We start from the raw sequence: 20452 nt of genomic DNA, 5'->3' as shown, positions 1-20452 counted from the left end.
GGTTAGGATGCCTCCTGGGGCATCTGGTTAGGAGGCCTCCTGGGGCATCTGGTTAGGATGCCTCCTGGGACATCTGGTTAGGATGCCTCCTGGGGCATCCGGTTGGGATGTTGGGATGCCTCCTGGGGCATCTGGTTAGGATGCCTCCTGGGGCATCTGGTTGGGATGCCTCCTGGGGCATCTGGTTAGGATGCCTCCTGGGGCATCTGGTTAGGATGCCTCCTGGGGCATCTGGTTAGGATGCCTCCTGGGGCATCTGGTTAGGACGCCTCCTGGGGCACCTGGTTGGGACGCCTCCTGGGGCACCTGGTTGGGATGCCTCCTGGGGCATCTGGTTAGGATGCCTCCTGGGGCATCTGGTTAGGATGCCTCCTGGGGCATCTGGTTAGGACGCCTCCTGGGGCATCTGGTTAGGATGCCTCCTGGGGCGATGCCTCCTGGGGCATCTGGTTAGGATGCCTCCTGGGGCGATGCCTCCTGGGGCATCTGGTTAGGATGCCTCCTGGGGCATCTGGTTAGGATGCCTCCTGGGGCACCTGGTTAGGATGCCTCCTGGGGCACCTAGTTAGGATAACTCTTGGGGCATCTGGTTAGGATGCCTCCTGGGGCACCTAGTTAGGATAACTCTTGGGGCATCTGGTTAGGATGCCTCCTGGGGCATCCGGTTAGCATGCCTCCTGGGGCACCTGGTTAGGATGCCTCCTGGGGCACCTGGTTAGGATGTTGGGATGTCTCCTGGGGCATCTGGTTAGGATGCCTCCTGGGACATCTGGTGAGAATGCCTCCTGGGGCATCTGGTTAGGATGTTGGGATGTCTCCTGGGGCATCTGGTTAGGATGCCTCCTGGGGCATCTGGTTAGGATGTTGGGATGTCTCCTGGGGCATCTGGTTAGGATTTCTCCTGGGGCATCTGGTTGGGATGCCTCCTGGGGCACCTGGTTGGGATGCCTCCTGGGGCACCTGGTTGGGATGCCTCCTGGGGCATCTGGTTAGGATGCCTCCTGGGGCATCTGGTTAGGACACCTCCGGGGGCATCTGGTTAGGATGCCTCCTGGGGCATCTGGTTAGGAGGCCTCCTGGGGCATCTGGTTAGGATGCCTCCTGGGGCATCTCGTTAGGACACCTCCGGGGGCATCTGGTTAGGATGCCTCCTGGGGCATCTGGTTAGGAGGCCTCCTGGGGCATCTGGTTAGGATGCCTCCTGGGGCATCTCGTTAGGACACCTCCGGGGGCATCTGGTTAGGATGCCTCCTGGGGCATCTGGTTAGGAGGCCTCCTGGGGCATCTGGTTAGGATGCCTCCTGGGGCATCTGGTTAGGATGCCTCCTGGGGCACCTGGTTAGGATGCCTCCTGGGACACCTGGTTAGGATGCCTCCTGGGGCATCTGGTTAGGATGCCTCCTGGGGCATCTGGTTAGGACGCCTCCTGGGGCATCTGGTTAGGATGCCTCCTGGGGCGATGCCTCCTGGGGCATCTGGTTAGGGCGCCTCCTGGGGCATCTGGTTAGGGCGCCTCCTGGGGCATCTGGTTAGGATGCCTCCTGGGGCGATGCCTCCTGGGGCATCTGGTTAGGGCGCCTCCTGGGGCATCTGGTTAGGATGTCTCCTGGGCACCTGGTTAGGATGCCTCCTGGGCACCTGGTTAGGATGCCTCCTGGGGCACCTGGTTAGGACGCCTCCTGGGGCATCTGGTTGGGATGCCTCCTGGGGCATGTGGTTAGGATGCCTTCTGGGGCATCCGGTTAGCATGCCTCCTGGGGCATCTGGTTGGGAGGCCTCCTGGGGCATCTGGTTAGGATGCCTCCTGGGGCATCTGGTTAGGACGACTCCTGGGGCATCTGGTTAGGATGCCTTCTGGGGCATCTGGTTAGGATGCCTTCTGGGGCATCCGGTTAGCATGCCTCCTGGGGCATCTGGTTGGGAGGCCTCCTGGGGCATCTGGTTAGGATGCCTCCTGGGGCATCTGGTTAGGACGACTCCTGGGGCATCTGGTTAGGACGACTCCTGGGGCACCTGGTTAGGACGCCTCCTGGGGCATCTGGTTAGGAGGCCTCCTGGGGCATCTGGTTAGGATGCCTCCTGGGACATCTGGTTAGGATGCCTCCTGGGGCATCCGGTTGGGATGTTGGGATGCCTCCTGGGGCATCTGGTTAGGATGCCTCCTGGGGCATCTGGTTGGGATGCCTCCTGGGGCATCTGGTTAGGATGCCTCCTGGGGCATCTGGTTAGTATGCCTCCTGGGGCATCTGGTTAGGATGCCTCCTGGGGCATCTGGTTAGGATGCCTCCTGGGGCATCTGGTTAGGAGGCCTCCTGGGGCACCTGGTTAGGAGGCCTCCTGGGGCACCTGGTTAGGATGCCTCCTGGGACACCTGGTTAGGATGCCTCCTGGGGCATCTGGTTAGGATGCCTCCTGGGGCATCTGGTTAGGACGCCTCCTGGGGCATCTGGTTAGGATGCCTCCTGGGGCGATGCCTCCTGGGGCATCTGGTTAGGATGCCTCCTGGGGCATCTGGTTAGGATGCCTCCTGGGGCATCTGTTTAGGATGCCTCCTGGGGCATCCGGTTAGCATGCCTCCTGGGGAACCTGGTTAGGAGGCCTCCTGGGGCATCTGGTTAGGATGCCTTCTTGGGCATCCGGTTGGGATGTTGGGATGTTTCCTGGGGCATCTGGTTAGGATGCCTCCTGGGGCATCTGGTTGGGATGCCTCCTGGGGCACCTGGTTTGTATGCCTCCTGGGACACCTGGTTAGGATGCCTCCTGGGGCACCTGGTTGGGATGCCTCCTGGGGCACCTGGTTGGGATGCCTCCTGGGGCACCTGGTTGGGATGCCTCCTGGGGCACCTGGTTAGGATTCCTCCTGGGGCACCTGGTTAGGATGCCTCCTGGGGCATCTGGTTAGGATGCCTCCTGGGGCATCTCGTTAGAACACCTCCGGGGGCATCTGGTTAGGACGCCTCCTGGGGCACCTGGTTAGGATGCCTCCTGGGGCATCTGGTTAGGAGGCCTCCTGGGGCACCTGGTTAGGAGGCCTCCTGGGGCATCTGGTTAGGAGGCCTCCTGCGGCACCTGGTTAGGAGGCCTCCTGGGGCATCTGGTTAGGATGCCTCCTGGGGCATCTGGTTAGGACGCCTCCTGGGGCACCTGGTTGGGATGCCTCCTGGGGCATCTGGTTAGGATGCCTCCTGGGGCATCTGGTTAGGAGGCCTCCTGGGGCATCTGGTTGGGATGCCTCCTGGGGCACCTGGTTAGGACGCCTCCTGGGGCATCTGGTTGGGAATCCTCCTGGGGCATGTGGTTAGGATTCCTTCTGGGGCATCCGGTTAGCATGCCTCCTGGGGCATCTGGTTAGGATGCCTCCTGGGACACCTGGTTAGGATGCCTCCTGGGGCATCTGTTTAGGATGCCTCCTGGGGCATCCGGTTAGCATGCCTCCTGGGGAACCTGGTTAGGAGGCCTCCTGGGGCATCTGGTTAGGATGCCTCCTGGGGCACCTGGTTAGGATGCCTCCTGGGGCATCCGGTTAGCATGCCTCCTGGGGCATCTGGTTGGGAGGCCTCCTGGGGCATCTGGTTAGGATGCCTCCTGGGGCATCTGGTTAGGACGACTCCTGGGGCATCTGGTTAGGACGACTCCTGGGGCACCTGGTTAGGACGACTCCTGGGGCACCTGGTTAGGACGACTCCTGGGGCACCTGGTTAGGAGGCCTCCTGGGGCATCTGGTTAGGAGGCCTCCTGGGGCATCTGGTTAGGAGGCCTCCTGGGACATCTGGTTAGGATGCCTCCTGGGGCACCTGGTTGGGATGCCTCCTGGGGCACCTGGTTGGGATGCCTCCTGGGGCACCTGGTTAGGATAACTCTTGGGGCATCTGGTTAGGATGCCTCCTGGGGCATCCGGTTAGCATGCCTCCTGGGGCACCTGGTTAGGATGCCTCCTGGGGCACCTGGTTAGGATGTTGGGATGTCTCCTGGGGCATCTGGTTAGGATGCCTCCTGGGACATCTGGTGAGAATGCCTCCTGGGGCATCTGGTTAGGATGTTGGGATGTCTCCTGGGGCATCTGGTTAGGATGCCTCCTGGGGCATCTGGTTAGGATGTTGGGATGTCTCCTGGGGCATCTGGTTAGGATTTCTCCTGGGGCATCTGGTTGGGATGCCTCCTGGGGCACCTGGTTGGGATGCCTCCTGGGGCACCTGGTTGGGATGCCTCCTGGGGCATCTGGTTAGGATGCCTCCTGGGGCATCTGGTTAGGACACCTCCGGGGGCATCTGGTTAGGATGCCTCCTGGGGCATCTGGTTAGGAGGCCTCCTGGGGCATCTGGTTAGGATGCCTCCTGGGGCATCTCGTTAGGACACCTCCGGGGGCATCTGGTTAGGATGCCTCCTGGGGCATCTGGTTAGGAGGCCTCCTGGGGCATCTGGTTAGGATGCCTCCTGGGGCATCTCGTTAGGACACCTCCGGGGGCATCTGGTTAGGATGCCTCCTGGGGCATCTGGTTAGGAGGCCTCCTGGGGCATCTGGTTAGGATGCCTCCTGGGGCATCTGGTTAGGATGCCTCCTGGGGCACCTGGTTAGGATGCCTCCTGGGACACCTGGTTAGGATGCCTCCTGGGGCATCTGGTTAGGATGCCTCCTGGGGCATCTGGTTAGGACGCCTCCTGGGGCATCTGGTTAGGATGCCTCCTGGGGCATCTGGTTAGGATGCCTCCTGGGGCATCTGGTTAGGACGCCTCCTGGGGCATCTGGTTAGGATGCCTCCTGGGGCGATGCCTCCTGGGGCATCTGGTTAGGGCGCCTCCTGGGGCATCTGGTTAGGGCGCCTCCTGGGGCATCTGGTTAGGATGTCTCCTGGGCACCTGGTTAGGATGCCTCCTGGGCACCTGGTTAGGATGCCTCCTGGGGCACCTGGTTAGGACGCCTCCTGGGGCATCTGGTTGGGATGCCTCCTGGGGCATGTGGTTAGGATGCCTTCTGGGGCATCCGGTTAGCATGCCTCCTGGGGCATCTGGTTGGGAGGCCTCCTGGGGCATCTGGTTAGGATGCCTCCTGGGGCATCTGGTTAGGACGACTCCTGGGGCATCTGGTTAGGATGCCTTCTGGGGCATCTGGTTAGGATGCCTTCTGGGGCATCCGGTTAGCATGCCTCCTGGGGCATCTGGTTGGGAGGCCTCCTGGGGCATCTGGTTAGGATGCCTCCTGGGGCATCTGGTTAGGACGACTCCTGGGGCATCTGGTTAGGACGACTCCTGGGGCACCTGGTTAGGACGCCTCCTGGGGCATCTGGTTAGGAGGCCTCCTGGGGCATCTGGTTAGGATGCCTCCTGGGACATCTGGTTAGGATGCCTCCTGGGGCATCCGGTTGGGATGTTGGGATGCCTCCTGGGGCATCTGGTTAGGATGCCTCCTGGGGCATCTGGTTGGGATGCCTCCTGGGGCATCTGGTTAGGATGCCTCCTGGGGCATCTGGTTAGTATGCCTCCTGGGGCATCTGGTTAGGATGCCTCCTGGGGCATCTGGTTAGGATGCCTCCTGGGGCATCTGGTTAGGACGCCTCCTGGGGCACCTGGTTGGGATGCCTCCTGGGGCACCTGGTTGGGATGCCTCCTGGGACACCTGGTTAGGATGCCTCCTGGGGCATCTGGTTAGGATGCCTCCTGGGGCATCTTGTTAGGATGCCTCCTGGGGCATTTGATTAGGACGCCTCCTGGGGCATCTGGTTAGGATGCCTCCTGGGGTATCTGGTTAGGATGCCTCCTGGGGCATCTGGTTAAGATGCCTCCTGGGCACCTGGTTGGGATGCCTCCTGGGGCACCTTGTTGGGATGCCTCCTGGGGCACCTGGTTGGGATGCCTCCTGGGGCATCTGGTGAGAATGCCTCCTGGACGCCTCCCCGGTGAGGTGTTCCGGGCCTGTCCCACTGGGAGGAGGCCCTGGGGAAGACCCAGGACACGTTGGAGAGACTATGTCTCTCGGCTGGCCTGGGAACGCCTCGGGGTCCCCCCAGAAGAGCTGGAGGAAGTGGCCGGGGAGGGACGTCTGGGTCTCTCTGCTCAAACTGCTGCCCTCACAACCCGATCCCCGGACCAGCGGAAGATAATGGATGGATGGATGGATGGAGGATTAAATGAATAAAACAAATCAAAGATGAAATGTCAGAGTAAATAAACAGGAGCCTTAAAGGGATAGTTTGCCTCTTTTGACATGAAGCTGTATAACATCCCATATCAGCAACATCATTTCTGAACATCTTCTTACCCCCTGCTGCGTCCTGTGAGCAGAGTTCCAGCCTCGTTTTGGTGCTGATGAAGGTAGTCCGGCTAGTTGGCTGGGGTTTAAAAAATAAAGCGTTTTGCTTCTCAAAAAAATATGCGTTCAGCACAGTAATACATTTGCATCACAAAATCGTTTTGCATGAACAATTCAGACCTCACTTCGCTTGGTGCTATTTATGCCTCCTTGATATCAATGCGTCCAATGTAAAATTGTGCAGAGCGAGCAGTCCCCTGCTTCCGAGCAGCAAACACCGTAGGTACTGCTATCACTAGGTGGCTAAGGAGTGTTCGGTCTGCACAGTTTTTGTCATACAGCTTCATGTCAAAAGAGGCGAATTATCCCTTTAACACAAAGTTAAATGAATGCAGTTGGAAAGGAAAGCAGAAATATCAATATATGAATGAATGTATATGAATAACAGCATGTTTGTGTTTGCAGAGGTCAGCACCACAGACGGAGAGCAGAGTCTCCAACATCCGACTGTCTGTCTATGAAGAGTGACTGGTCCAAAGAAATACCTCCAGACCTCAGTGATGAAGCTGGACCCTCAGGCACAAAGTAAGACAACTGAAAGATTTCTGGATCTTTCATGATCTGTTTAATTTCTGTTAAACTCAGCATTTATATTCAAACCAGCTCAATGTCCTGTTAACTAGGTTAGCACAGGCACTAACTTGCTGCTGTCTCCTGTTGCCATGACAACGAATGGGAGAACAGCACTCAGTCTGGTGTCAAACCAAGGAGATGGTGGTGCACAATCTGATGTGGCAAACCCAAAACTCTGGCTACAGAGCTGAGTTTCTGATCATTTTGGTTTGTGTTGGAAATCTAAACTCTACTTCCAGTTCAGGAGCAACATGGCCTCTGAACAGGACCACATGTCTGTCAGTGATGGTCTGTTTTCTGCCTCTGATAGCTCAGGGGGTCACAGTGGATGGATGTGGAATGAAATGTGATCATCTCAGAGTGTAGCTGCAGCCAGTGTTGTTAGAATCTATTTGATCAGCCCAGGTCTTTATCAATACACTTATTGGTTATCTGTAATTACTGAAGAGTTTTTTATTTCTTAATTCTAAAAGAGCAAATGTAGAATAGGATTAGGACTGATTTTAAATGTAATGAAATGTTTTCTGTAGAGCAGCAGCAGTAATATTCAAACAGTGAAGTCAGCACATAAACTGAGGATTGAACCAAATGTGAAATGTTGCTGCAGGAAGGGTTGAGTTTGTATTCACATCAAACAGCAGAGTTGATGCCAAATGGAGTTATTTTAAAAGGATTTTAGTGATGAAGACATGTGTTGACAGAAGGAGGAAGAGGAGTGGTGTTTGTGAGGAGCAGCAGCCTTCCTGCTGTGCTCTGTGTCAGGACGTCCTGAAGGATCCGGTCTCTGCCAGCTGTGGACACTGGTTCTGCAGACAGTGCATCACCTCATACTGGGACCAGTCTGCTCCCTCAGGAGGCTCATACTGGGACCAGTCTGCTCCCTCAGGAGGCTCATACTGGGACCAGTCTGCTCCCTCAGGAGGCTCATACTGGGACCAGTCTGCTCCCTCAGGAGGCTCATACTGGGACCAGTCTGCTCCCTCAGGAGGCTCCTCCTGTCCCCAGTGTGGAGAAAGATCCAGAGCTGCACCAGGTCAGATATTTCTGTTAACCCGTTTAGACGCACACACACATCAACATGTTCAAGATGCACAAACAATAATATTTGACCAAAAATATTAATCGCCATGACGATAAAGTCAGTGGTTTAAAAAGAGGAGGTTTAACTGCTGAAATGTGTCTGTTTTTATTTCAGTTGATGTTTTAGTTTCTTCAGACGCTGAGAATAAAAGTGTTAGTGGACAGTTGTTAGTTTTCAGCCCCCCTCAGGTTTCAGAAGGACTTCACACACAGCTTTGGGTCTGAATGGTTAACCTGCTGATTTAATGCAGACACATTGTGGTGTCAAACAGAACAACACACACTGCATGAAAAGAGGGATTTGTGTCACTGTGGACGGCAGTGAACTTCCGCGAATTTGCCTAATTTTCGGACGCACCTGGGCGCTTGCAGGCAGACAAACTTTAAGTTTGTTGAGCGAGAATATCGTCGGAAACGAACCCGGCTCGCGGCGGGCTCTCACAGCGGGGTGCTAATCGCTGAGCCATTAGCACCCCGCTGTGAGAGTGCCTGGACCTCTCACTGGCCTCGCTGGTATTGGACGAAAAAGGCACGTGATTACATAAAAAAGCTCCTGTAAAGATGACCGCCCATTGGCCAATAAGGTTAATATATACATACTTTATATGGGCATATCATTCAGCAATTATGATTAATAATTGTGATTATGATTACTAATATTCCTGGGATGTTTGTGTACTTCATATATTCACGTCATTCTTATAAGCTGCACTATGACTAGGCTAATGCAGGCATGAATGACGTGAATCTATTGAGAATGAAAAAGGAAACTTTTTTTTTTTTTTTTTAAAGCGCTTTTATTGCCACACCACACAATGTACATAGCTTACATTGTAATAAGAACCATGTTGATAATAAAGAATTGAAAACTATATACACACACTGCTGTAGCCTACAATATACACAATAAGCCTTAACGCCGCCGTTTGGAATCCGCATTCTTCGCATTCCTCCGGTCCCTGCAGGGTCTGCGGGAGTTGTCAGACGTCCTCATCCTGGATCAGAAGCTGGCTTCTGGGAGCTGTTGGAATAACCATGATTATAATCAAAACATAGTCTAGCCATGCACAGCATATTGACAACTTGTCTATAAAGTAACAAAAGTCATATTGACAGCGTATATGTTCTTACTCTCTTTCACTCTTCTGTGGTGAGACTGTGAGTATTTCGGGTTGGCTTCAAGACGCGCCTGTAGCACAGCACACAGGTCCGTCACGCAGCTAAAAACAACAACAAGAGGAATGAATAAAATGACCAGTGCTTAAAAGTGTCAGTGCCAGCCGTGGTAAAAGTCAGCGCCCTCACCCTCGATAGTGTCCCCGTCTGCCTCTCTGAAGTTCGGACTGTTTGACACCGCCTCCTTCAAGCGACTCGTTACATCCATATTGTGAGGTGACAGTAGCCTGTAAAAACAACAGGCCTATGGTTAATAAAAAAAACTGCATTAACGTAACATCGGGTCCAACTCAACTAGATATTGGGAGAACATTCACTTATTCTCACCCTTGACCTGGATTATAATGCCACGGTGAGTTATGCAGGCGGCGAACTGCTTCCTATAAAATGAAAACACGAAATTCATTTTTTTAAATAAAGCAACTCACACTGGTTTTCACGTGATGGACACAATTAAGTTGAGTTTAGCCTAAAGCCACAGTCAATAACCTACTCTTACCGCGATTTTCGGATTCTGTATCCGCCTTCTCTTGGGGGTGCGCTCTTCAACTTCTCTGGAATGTAACTCCAGTCCGTTCTCGACGGCCATCTTGCCTCCAACCTAGCGAATCTCTGGTCGATTCCCTCCAGCACCGTCTCCACGACCGTATCCACAGTGCTGGCCACCATACGAGACATCCCGGTCATAGCATTCAACAAGACTTTCATTTTATCTGCCTGTAAGCAAGTGAGTAAGTAAGTTTAATATACAGCACATTTAAAATCAGCGAGAACTGTCCCAAGTGCTGTACAGTGTCAACAAGACTAAAATGAAACAATCAAATGGTCATGTGCAAGTAGAAAAAAACACACAAACCTGTAGACCCGGAGAGAGTTGCTGGGGAGTTGAAAGCTAGTCGTCTTCCAGCCATTGTATTCCGCAAACCAGGGCAGTTTTCACAGCACGGGACTCTGTCTGCCTTTCTGTCTGCCTTTCTGCCGCCAGATCTGCTCCTTAAACTTTTTGTTTACACTGCACGACACAATGTTTCTCATACGTGATTGAACGAGAGCTTATGCGAGCCGTTAAGCTCCACCAATCATATGCGTATACGTCATTACACGGAATACTCGCGAGACAACCTCCCGTCCTTTTGCTATTTAATGTTGTCTGACCACAGCTGGCAATTTGCACTGTTTTGACACAAAAATGGACTCTGCAAGGACAAAGAAAAGACCTCGGCGATATTGTGACCACTGTGACACCGAATTAAAGTGATACTCCGGAGTAAATTCAACCTGGGGTCATATGAACGGTGATATCCAGCCAAGTAGCCCACCCGCAGTTTTTTCGATATTGGCTGAACATCAGCTGAGTTACTGAGTTATCCCGAATAGCTTCGTACAAGGGTTAATGGATCCAGGTCCGTATCTCCAAAATTACCACACTAAAATCACATGCCATGACACCAAACTTCTACAGTAGTACAAATACGGTCTGTACTCACAAAGCGATGCATTTGGAAGTTTGAAAATAGTCCAGGAGTTTATTATTATCAACACAAGCCTGATAGCTTCTCTGCAGCTAAAGCTACGTCGACGTCACTCCAAGGCGCCGGGAGCTTCAAAGTAAGATGAGGGTTGATCTACTACTGTAGACAACAAAGTATATGCTATATTCTACATGTTTTTTTATGAATTTTTGTGTTGTAGAGTTGTGAAATTATTTTATCAATGGAGAAATTGAGCAGCCTTGCTTTGTTGTCTACAGTAGTAGATCAACCCTCATCTTACTTTGAAGCTCCCGGCGCCTTGGAGTGACGTCGACGTAGCTTTAGCTGCAGAGAAGCTATCAGGCTTGTGTTGATAATAATAAACTCCTGGACTATTTTCAAACTTCCAAATGCATCGCTTTGTGAGTACAGACCATATTTGTACTACTGTAGAAGTTTGGTGTCATGGCATGTGATTTTAGTGTGGTAATTTTGGAGATACGGACCTGGATCCATTAACCCTTGTACGAAGCTATTCGGGATAACTCAGTAACTCAGCTGATGTTCAGCCAAGATCGAAAAAACTGCGGGTGGGCTACTTGGCTGGATATCACCGTTCAAATGACCCCAGGTTGAATTTACTCCGGAGTATCACTTTAAGCCATACACAATAAAACACTGAGCGCACTACTGCACATTATGTATACAGGCCAGATTTCTATATTTTTATTTCTATATTTCTATTTTATTTAAGAAACCTTTTAGAATATTGCTGTTGCATGCTTATTTTATCTTTATCTTATCTTTATTATTATACATTTGGACATCCAGTGCGGGCAACAAAGAAAATAATTTCATTGTTCAGGGAAACACGTTTCTAACTGCACATATGACAATAAACCTTTGAATCCTTGAATCCTTGAATTTTGCCCACAAAAAGCGGTTACAAAAGAGGTGTTTGGGATAAAAAAACCCAGATATGCATCACCTGTCACCAGCAGACAGCGTGCACCTCTTCTTTTTCAAGACAACACAGCAACAAACTTGGCTGGAGTTGGAGGTGATAGTGATGAACGTGTAGAAACAGGCCTGCCCACCCCCCACCTCACCTCACCCCACCCCACTTGAAAATGACTGTGGCAGCTCCTGACCTGATCACTGGCATTTACATATTAAAGGCTCTCCTAAGTAGGGAAGGGGAGGGGGGCATGGGGGAGCAGTTGCCAGGTCAATTTGCGACAATTTGGGCCAAGTTTTCACTTTTACCTCCGCAAATGCAGGGGCTCAACGTATGCGGACATGTAAGGGGCCACATACATCCACAAATCCCTCTTTTCATGCAGTGACAACATTTGTTAGGACCTGACTCACATGGACACAACAACAGAGACACACCATCAGTTCAAGCTAAAGAATCATTTTATTAACTCACATCAGACTAAATTAATACGCCAAATCAAAGCTTTATGTTCTGGGCTGTGGACATCAGTTAAATCAGAGCTGGATCATATTTCTGAGTGGAAGACATAAATGTAAATGCTGTAATGAGCAAATGGATCAGAAAATGAAACTAAACCAACACAATAACCAAGATAGCAGCACCTGTGGAGAAGAGCAGAGTAATCAGACTGAAATCAGGACTCAAGGCAAGGCAAGTTTATTTGTACAGCACAATTCAACTACAAAGCGATTCAAAGTGCTTCACAGAGACATTAAAATAGTAGAAATAAAAAGCATGATTTAAATTTTAAAGAAATAAGAACAATATAAAATCAGAAGTTAAAATGTGATTAAGTTTTGAGCTTTATTCAAACGCAGCTGAAAATAGGTATGTCTTTAACCTAAAGGAGCCAAAATAAGATGGAAGGAGCCACAGGTGTCCTAAATCACACAAATCAGCTCCCAGCAGAACAAACAGACACTCGTTAATACCCCAACCAACCACAAGAGGACCCACAGGGTCATCACAGAGGTCACCACGAACATCATTTAAAGCTGAACTCCCAGTGAAATGGATCTGAGGTTTCTTCTGGAACACATGTCCTCTGTTCACTCTGCAGAAGGGAAAGCCAAACCCAAATGAATACATGCACTTTTCATATTTGATGGTTTCATGATGGCAGCAGCTGTCCCTGTATTCATTAACCAATCAGAATCCTGTTTGTTCACACAGTTTGGAGGCACTGGGTCTAAATTCAGACACAGAACACATCACACATAAAGAAGAACAAATGGTGATGAATTGAATCTAATCTGTTTGTGTTTGGTCTCATTTGTTCTTTGGTCAGCAGATGTTGGTCTGCAGGAGGTTTTAGATGAACATAAGATGAATCTGAGGAGGAGATGTGAACATGTGACTGAAGGAAGTGATGGAGCAGGAGGTGGAATCCTCCTCAGCACGATCTACACTGAGCTCTACATCACAGAGGGGCGGAGTGAAGAGGTTAATACCCAACATGAGGTGAGGCACCTGGAGACGGCTTCCAAGATCCGCCATGACACTCCCATCAGGTGCCAGGACATCTTTAAAGCCTTAGCTGAGCAGCAGGGAGCCATCAGAGTGGTTCTGACCAACGGCGTCGCTGGTGTTGGAAAAACCTTCTCAGTGCTGAAGTTCACTCTGGACTGGGCCGAGGGCCTGGAGAACCAGGATGTCAGTGTGGTGATTCTGCTTTCCTTCAGGGAGCTGAACCTGATCAGAGAGCAGCAGCACAGTCTTCTCACGCTGCTCCATGTTTTCCATCCAACATTACAGCAGCTCCCAGCAGAGCAGCTGGCCGGCTGCACACTTCTGTTCATCCTGGACGGCCTGGATGAAAGCAGACTGTCTCTGGAGTTCAGCTGTCAGGTTGTGTCTGAGCTCACCCAGAAGTCATCAGTCAGCGTGCTGCTGACAAACCTCATCAGGGGGAACCTGCTTCCCTCGGCTCGCCTCTGGATAACCACACGGCCCGCAGCGGCCAATCGGATCCCTCCTGCGTGTGTCGCCAGGGTAACAGAAGTACGAGGCTTCACCGATGCCCAGAAGGAGGAGTACTTCAGGAGGAGGTTCAGAGATGAAGAGCGGTCCAGCAGGATCAGCTCCCACATCCGGGCATCCAGGAGCCTCCACATCATGTGTGGAATCCCAGTCTTCTGCTGGATCACTGCTACAGTTCTGGAGCACATGTTGACCCCCGAGCAGAGAGCAGAGCTGCCCAAGACCACCACTGACATGTACTCCCACTTCCTGCTGGTTCAGACACAGAGGAAGAAGAACAAGTACCACCAGGGACCTGAGGCGGGTCCACAGGGGCTGACGGAGGCAGACGGGGACGTTCTTCTGAAGCTGGGGAGGCTGGCGTTTGAACATCTGGAGAAAGGAAACATCATGTTCTACCAAGAAGACCTGGAGCAGTGTGGGCTGGATGTCCCAGAGGCATCGCTGTATTCAGGAGTTTGTACAGAGATCTTCAAAAGAGAGTGTGGGATCTTCCAGAAACCAGTTTACTGCTTTGTTCATCTGAGTGTTCAGGAGTTTCTGGCTGCAGTCTACATGATGCACTGCTACACCAACAGGAAGGAGGAGGCGCTGAAGAGCTTCCTGGGAGAAAAATACCGTTACTTATCTCTGAATCACTTCCTGAAGAGAGTCATAGAGAAATCCTTTCACAGTAAAAGTGGCCACCTGGACCTGTTTGTCCGCTTCCTTCATGGCCTCTCTGTGGAGTCCAACCAGAGACTCTTAGCAGGCCTGCTGGGTCAGACACAGAACAGTCCAGAAACCATCCAGAGAGTCATCAACAACCTGAAGGAGATGAACAATGAAAACATTTCTCCTGACAGAAGCATCAACATCTTCCACTGTCTGATGGAGATGAACGACCTCTCAGTTCATCAGGAGATCCAAGAGTTCCTGAAGTCAGAGAACAGATCAGAGGAGAAACTCTCTGATATCCACTGCTCAGCTCTGGCCTACATGCTGCAGATGTCAGAGGAGGTTCTGGATGAGTTGGACCTGATGAAGTACAGCACAACAGAGGAGGGACAAAGGAGGCTGATTCCAGCTGTGAGGAACTGCAGAAAGCTCCGGTGAGTTGATGTGTTCATTGACTTCATGAGTCAGAGTAGATTAGTAGTTTAGTTCCCTAAAAGCTGTTTCTGCACATGAACAGCAGAGATGTTCTGGAGAACCTGCAGACAGGTTCATCTGGACCTTTCCCACAGTTGCTGCTCACATGTGCTTCACAGCAGCAGACCTACTGTTGGAGACAGGAAGCCAGCATTAACCTGCTGTTTCCACTGTTTCCCATGTAGGCCGGCTTTAGGCCCACATGGCCGGTCCCCAACACAACCAGAAGCTAAGAAATCTGGCCAGTTTTTCAGATCGGCACATAAAGAGTGTTTCCATGGCAACCTGACTCACAGGAGAGAATCTTGGACAGATTGGGCCCAGTTCCCAGCTCAATGGAAATGATGCAACAGAAATCTGTGGGAATATGTTGGAACAAGTATTTTGGGGGTTTAAAGTTTTACTGAACGGGATCATTAAGAGCATTTGTCAGAATAAAAGTTTTTGTTGGTAAAATTGTGATGGTTGGATCAGCAGAAGGTTCTATAGGTGAGCGGCCTCAGTCGGGTCATTTCATTGTTGGCTGTTGGAGGGATTGATTGTGAAAGCTTTGGCTCAACAGTCTCTGCCGTCATATCTTTTACTTCATCATGTGCCGCACATTTTCAATGGGAGACAGGTGTGGACTGCAGGCGGGCCAGTTTAGTTCCTGCACTCTGCTCCTATGAAGCCACGCTGCCGGCACACCTGCAGAATGCGGCCTGGCATCGTCTTGCTGAAATAAGCAGGACGTCCCTGAAAAAGCCGTGTTGCTCCTGTTTGGAGCTTTCAGCATTAATGGCGCCCTCACAGATGTGCAGGTTACCCACGCCATGGGCACCAACACAGCCCCACACCATCACAGATGCTGGCTTTGGAACTTTGCTCTGGTACAATCTGGATGCTCCTTTTCCTCTTTAGCCCGGAGGACACCACGTCCATGATTTCCACAAACGGTTTGAAATGTGGACTCAGACCACGGCACAGTACTGAATGCTAGCAGCTTTTATAGCTGCAGATTAGAGATATTAAGACATCCATCTGCAGCGCAGACGCCATCATCTGAGAAGACGGCGTGAACTGTGGCCTTTGCACAGAATGTAAATATACGAGGGGAAAGCTCAAAGCGTACCGCCTGCAGTGTTGGAGCTGATGTCTCCGGAGACATCATGATGTTGCTCTGTGGCAGCTTTCAGAGCCCTGGAGAAGCTAACTGGCGCTTAGAAGCTTCTTAGAGTGGATTCTTCCTGTATATGGGTGTGAACAGTCCCAGCTGACAGTGGTTAGCAAAGAGATCGTCTTTCAGCTGTAAATGTTCACTAAGCTGAACTTTTTATAAAGATTCTGGAGTCAAATGAAAGATGTAAGAATGTAAAAATGGTTTTCTGAACAAGACGTCCTTATTCTGACTTTGGGATCAGATCAAACATGTTTTCAGTCTGAATGTGACACCACATTTCCTTCTTTATCTGCAGATTAGAGAAAATAATGAAGAAAAGTCCGTTTAAAGGAGCTCAGGTCTGAGAGACGGAAGAGATTAATGATGTTGTGTCAAACACAGGAAGATGAGATGAGATCAATCACAGATGTGAAGAACAGATGTTCATCAGAGGACATTACATTCACATCACTGTGTTCAGTTAGAATATGAGTTCAGTTGGTGTTTATAGTGCAGATTGTCTGATTTTAGGAGAACTGACGTCACATTTTCTCTCATCACAGACTTGCTGGTTCTTATAAACTCTCAGAGACTGACTATGAAGTTGTGGCCTCTGCTTTAAAGTCCAACCCCTCCCATCTGAAACAACTGGACCTGGGTCGCAGCAGGCTGTCGGATCCAGTAGTGGAACATCTGTCTGCTGCACTGGAAAGTCCAAACTGCAGACTGGAGGCTCTGAGGTCAGTTCAGTGCAGCTCTTTCACTTCTTCTGTTTTAGTTGAAATGATTTAGTGATATGTGGAAATATCCAAACATTCAGTGTTTCCACATGTCTGAATGAATCCTCCCTTCCATCCTTTTCACCTGCCAAAGCAATTCTTTCCTCACTTTCACACACTGAAGCAGAGCTGTTCCTTAGAAAAATCATCCTGGTAAAAACCATTTTTCTTCAGTCATAAAAGGAGAGAAAACACTTTAGATCAGAGGTAAACATGGAGCAGCTGAAATGTAGCTTTGACTCACCTTTCTGGTCCATCTGAGAGATGTTTGATCAGTAAAGTTTGGAAAGCTGGATGCAGATTAAACTGCAACAAACTGACAGATCTGCTGCTTCTGCTGCTCATTTGAACAGGACAAATGTGCAGAGTTCAGTCACTTTAACTCCAACGACTCAGTCTGCTTTGGGCTTTAGCCTCCACCCAGTAATTAGTGACAGACTGGAGGAAATGGCAAAGCGCTGACTCTGCACTTTATTTTAAACATGAAGGAGGAAAAATCACCAAAGTTGAGAGGATCACATGCTAAAAGAATCCATCAAAAAGTGCAGAAACCAGAGAGGAATTCAGAATTACACCACAGAAGAAGAACATGCTGCACACACTCATCTCAGGACTTATTTCCCTTGCTGCTGCTTCCAAATGGTCATTCTTGCTTTACTAGTGGTTTAAATAAAGTGGTAAAATAACTGAATCATTTCCAAAGATGAGCACTAGTGGCAGAGCCGGATCCAAATATGATATTTGGAAAGGCACATATAGCTGATTAAAGTCAGTTTCAGCCTGCATCCTGTTGGCTTCAGCTCACATGTTTTATTCTTTATTCAGATTGAGGGACTGCAGTTTGTCAAAGATCAGCTGTGCTTCTCTGGTCTCAGCTCTGAAGTCCAACCCCTCCCATCTGACAGAACTGGACCTGAGCTACAACACCATCAGTGACTCTGCAGAGAAGGAGCTGAGCAGCTTTCTGCAGAGTCCACACTGTGGACTGAAGACTCTGGGGTCAGACACCATGTTTTAGTTGTGTGTTCAGATTAATATGATGTGAAAGTTGTGCTGGTCTTCATGGTAAAGTCTGTGTTCTTCTTCTGGGCTTTAGTTGATGAAATGATGATCCATTAAATAATAAGAAAACAGTGAATCTGTCAGACAGAAACAAATCTAGAATCACTGGCTGATGCTTCCAGAGCTCCAGAGTTGGTGAATATTTCCAACAGCCCGTTAATCAGCTGATAGCAGCTGATAATACAGCTGTGAGCTAACTTGTTGCTAGGTAACGGCAGATGGAAGGAAGCTGTGAGTGTGTGTGAGCAGCTTTCCATCAGGTGAGAAATGTGTGAAAACATGCAGCAGAGTCAGTGTTTGATAGCTGTGCAGCCAAAGAGAAGCTGAACAGGTGAAGTGCTGCGACCCTGTGCAGGTGAGCCCAACACAGACACAAAGGATGATCACTGAGCTGCCATGCAGGAGGGAGGCAGGGACTGCTGCATCACTGCAGATACATGCTGTTCTGTTCCCCTGCCGGCTGTGTGCCAGCTGTTCCAGCTGTTTCATTCAGTCAGAGCTCAGAGAGCTGCGAGCAGCATGTGAGTGAATGCAGGCTGAGAAACATGAAGCTTCATCACTTTCTGTGAGGAACAAACAACCAGATTCAAAGTGTAGCACAAGTTTATTTCACTTTGAATGTAAGTTTCATTCTTCTTTCATAGGTTTTATTAACCCTTTAGTCCCATTTGTCCATATTTGAGATGTTTTCTGTTTTCAGATTCACAAACTTTCTGTCAGATTCTGAACTTTTTTCCACCTTCTGACCCGTTTTTTCACTTTCAAACTTTTGCTGCTGACCTGCTTTGAGAGCCCAGACGTCAGCTGACAGGGGGGTTAAATCCTGACTGCCAGAGCAGCAGAGGAGGCTGAAGGGACCCCCATCATGCTGCCTTCAGGGACTGTGGGAACTGCAATCCTTTCTTAGACACCTCCTGCACTCTATATTTCCATGAGTGCTGGTGAAAATAACCTGCAGCACTGACACACTTTGTTAATGTCAGCTGGTTCTGTCAGCACTCAGCACAGATCAGCTGCTCATCCTCCATGATGGACAGCAGCTGGTTCAGAGTCCTTTTCTCTGCTGGCTTCAGCTCACATGTTTTATTCTTTATTCAGATTGGAGAGCTGCAATTTGTCAGACATCAGCTGTGCTTCTCTGGTCTCAGCTCTGAAGTCCAACCCCTCCTCCCATCTGACATATCTGGACCTGAGCTGGAACAGAAACATCAGAGACTCAGCAGCGAAGGAGCTGAGCAGCTTTCTGCAGAGTCCACACTGTGGACTGAAGACTCTGAGGTCAGACACCATGTTTTAGTTGTGTGTTCAGATTAATATGATGTGAAAGTTGTGCTGGTCTTCATGGTAAAGTCTGTGTTCTTCTTCTGGGCTTTAGTTGATGAAATGATGATCTATTAAATCATGTTTTATTCTTTATTCAGATTGAGAGACTGCAGGTTTTCAGAGATCAGCTGGGCTTCTCTGTTCTCAGCTCTGAAGTCCAACCCCTCCTCCCATCTGACAGAACTGGACCTGAGATACAACAACCTGAATGAATCAGCAGTGAAGGAGCTGTCTGAGCTTGTGGAGAGTCCACACAGCAAACTGCAGACTCTGAGGTCAGTAGAGGGTCGGAGGTCCATGCAGCTCTCAGCAGTATTTTATCAGACTTTATTTATTATTTATTCTATTTATTAAAGCTGACGGCAGCTGAGGAAGAGACGCTCTGGAAACACTCGTTTATCTCCTCTCTTCTTTCTTCTTCTCTCTACAGATGGGGGTGGTGAACAGGACGATGTGAGCTGAGAGGATGATCTGTGTCCTGATGATCCACAGGATGAAGCAGCAGCAGCTGGTGTGCAGAGAGACTCTGACTGCACCCTGATGATGATGATGATGATGATGATGATGATGATGTGTTTGTATTCTGTGTTTTTCTTCCTTTGGAATAACCATGTTAAAGTTGGGTTAGAAATGATCAGTAATGGAAACGATCCTTAAACCTTCAGTTCCATCTGAACTTAAAGAAAAGCCACAGTCTAAAGTTTGACACCAGTTTTATTCTCTCGGCTTCATTTTCTGCCTTTAAAAACTGACTTTTAATGTGTAAATCTTTCATCTTTTAATCTTTAAATCCATCAGTGGAAATGAGAAGCTGTCAGTGTGATTCAGTCAGAGACGACTGAGCTGATGGAAATGTGGGAACCTGAAAGGAACATTTGATGATTATTATTGTTACTGCCTCCCAAACAGTTGGGAAAGATGAAGAAAATAGTGATGTGGCAACACTTTTCTGTCCCGGCAGTCAGGAGGATGTGCCGGCTACTTCTGTGCCGAGTGAAAAGCTGGAGGGGTCGTAACAAAGAAGAGGAACAGACTGAAGCCCAACTCAGCTGAAATCATCTTGTTGTTACATAAACATCTTTCAACCTTTCTATAAATCTTACTAAAGCATATCTCTATTACATACAGTATTTTATGATGGCACAATCACGTTATAACACAAGCATATTATTAATGTCTCTAATAAAACAGTCAAACATTTAAAGATGCACATGGAACCTTTATTGTTCTGCAGAACAGTGTCTCTCTGTTTTATAACACCCGGCCCTTTAAATGCTGTGTTGAAGGGTGGCCAGCAGATGGCGCCATAATTCATTTGATCAAATGCTTTGAAACACTGAACCGTTTCAACACGATGGCTTCATGTTGGTTCAGTGGTTCAGAAAGCTTCGGTTTCTCCATCACTGGCAAAGATTCACAGACCAGGACATA

The 20452-nt window shown here is 49.7% G+C and overlaps 1 protein-coding gene and 1 long non-coding RNA gene across 2 annotated transcripts; one reads left to right on the top strand and one right to left on the bottom strand.

Annotated features, from left to right (window-relative positions):
- Positions 1-6622: 6622 nt before the first annotated feature.
- Positions 6623-20225, top strand: LOC142388806 (protein NLRC3-like). The gene is made up of 8 exons (XM_075474369.1): positions 6623-6832; positions 7582-7913; positions 12900-14679; positions 16421-16597; positions 17462-17635; positions 18797-18976; positions 19120-19296; positions 19452-20225. The coding sequence occupies exons 1-8, from the start codon at positions 6765-6767 to the stop codon at positions 19462-19464; spliced, it is 2901 nt and encodes a 966-aa protein (XP_075330484.1). The 5' UTR covers positions 6623-6764; the 3' UTR covers positions 19465-20225.
- LOC142388959 (uncharacterized) lies at positions 8934-9303 on the bottom strand. Its single transcript, XR_012770361.1, has 3 exons — positions 9266-9303; positions 9092-9180; positions 8934-8974 (listed from the first exon to the last, which is right to left on the bottom strand). It is a non-coding gene; the product is annotated as an uncharacterized LOC142388959 (long non-coding RNA).
- Positions 20226-20452: the final 227 nt, after the last annotated feature.

Source organism: Odontesthes bonariensis, chromosome 2 (assembly GCF_027942865.1).
Source record: "Odontesthes bonariensis isolate fOdoBon6 chromosome 2, fOdoBon6.hap1, whole genome shotgun sequence".
In the NCBI taxonomy this organism is placed as follows: Eukaryota; Metazoa; Chordata; class Actinopteri; order Atheriniformes; family Atherinopsidae; genus Odontesthes; species Odontesthes bonariensis.
This window is presented reverse-complemented; position numbering and strand designations above follow the sequence as displayed.

What these genes read in the sequence shown, in the direction of transcription:
- LOC142388806 (XM_075474369.1), top strand. Translation starts at nt 6,765, where the DNA reads ATGAAGAGTGACTGGTCCAAAGAAATACCTCCAGACCTCAGTGATGAA. An exon ending in AGGAACTGCAGAAAGCTCCG is followed by an intron (nt 14,680 to 16,420) that starts GTGAGTTGATGT and finishes CTCTCATCACAG; the next exon opens with ACTTGCTGGTTCTTATAAAC. An exon ending in TGTGGACTGAAGACTCTGGG is followed by an intron (nt 17,636 to 18,796) that starts GTCAGACACCAT and finishes TTCTTTATTCAG; the next exon opens with ATTGGAGAGCTGCAATTTGT.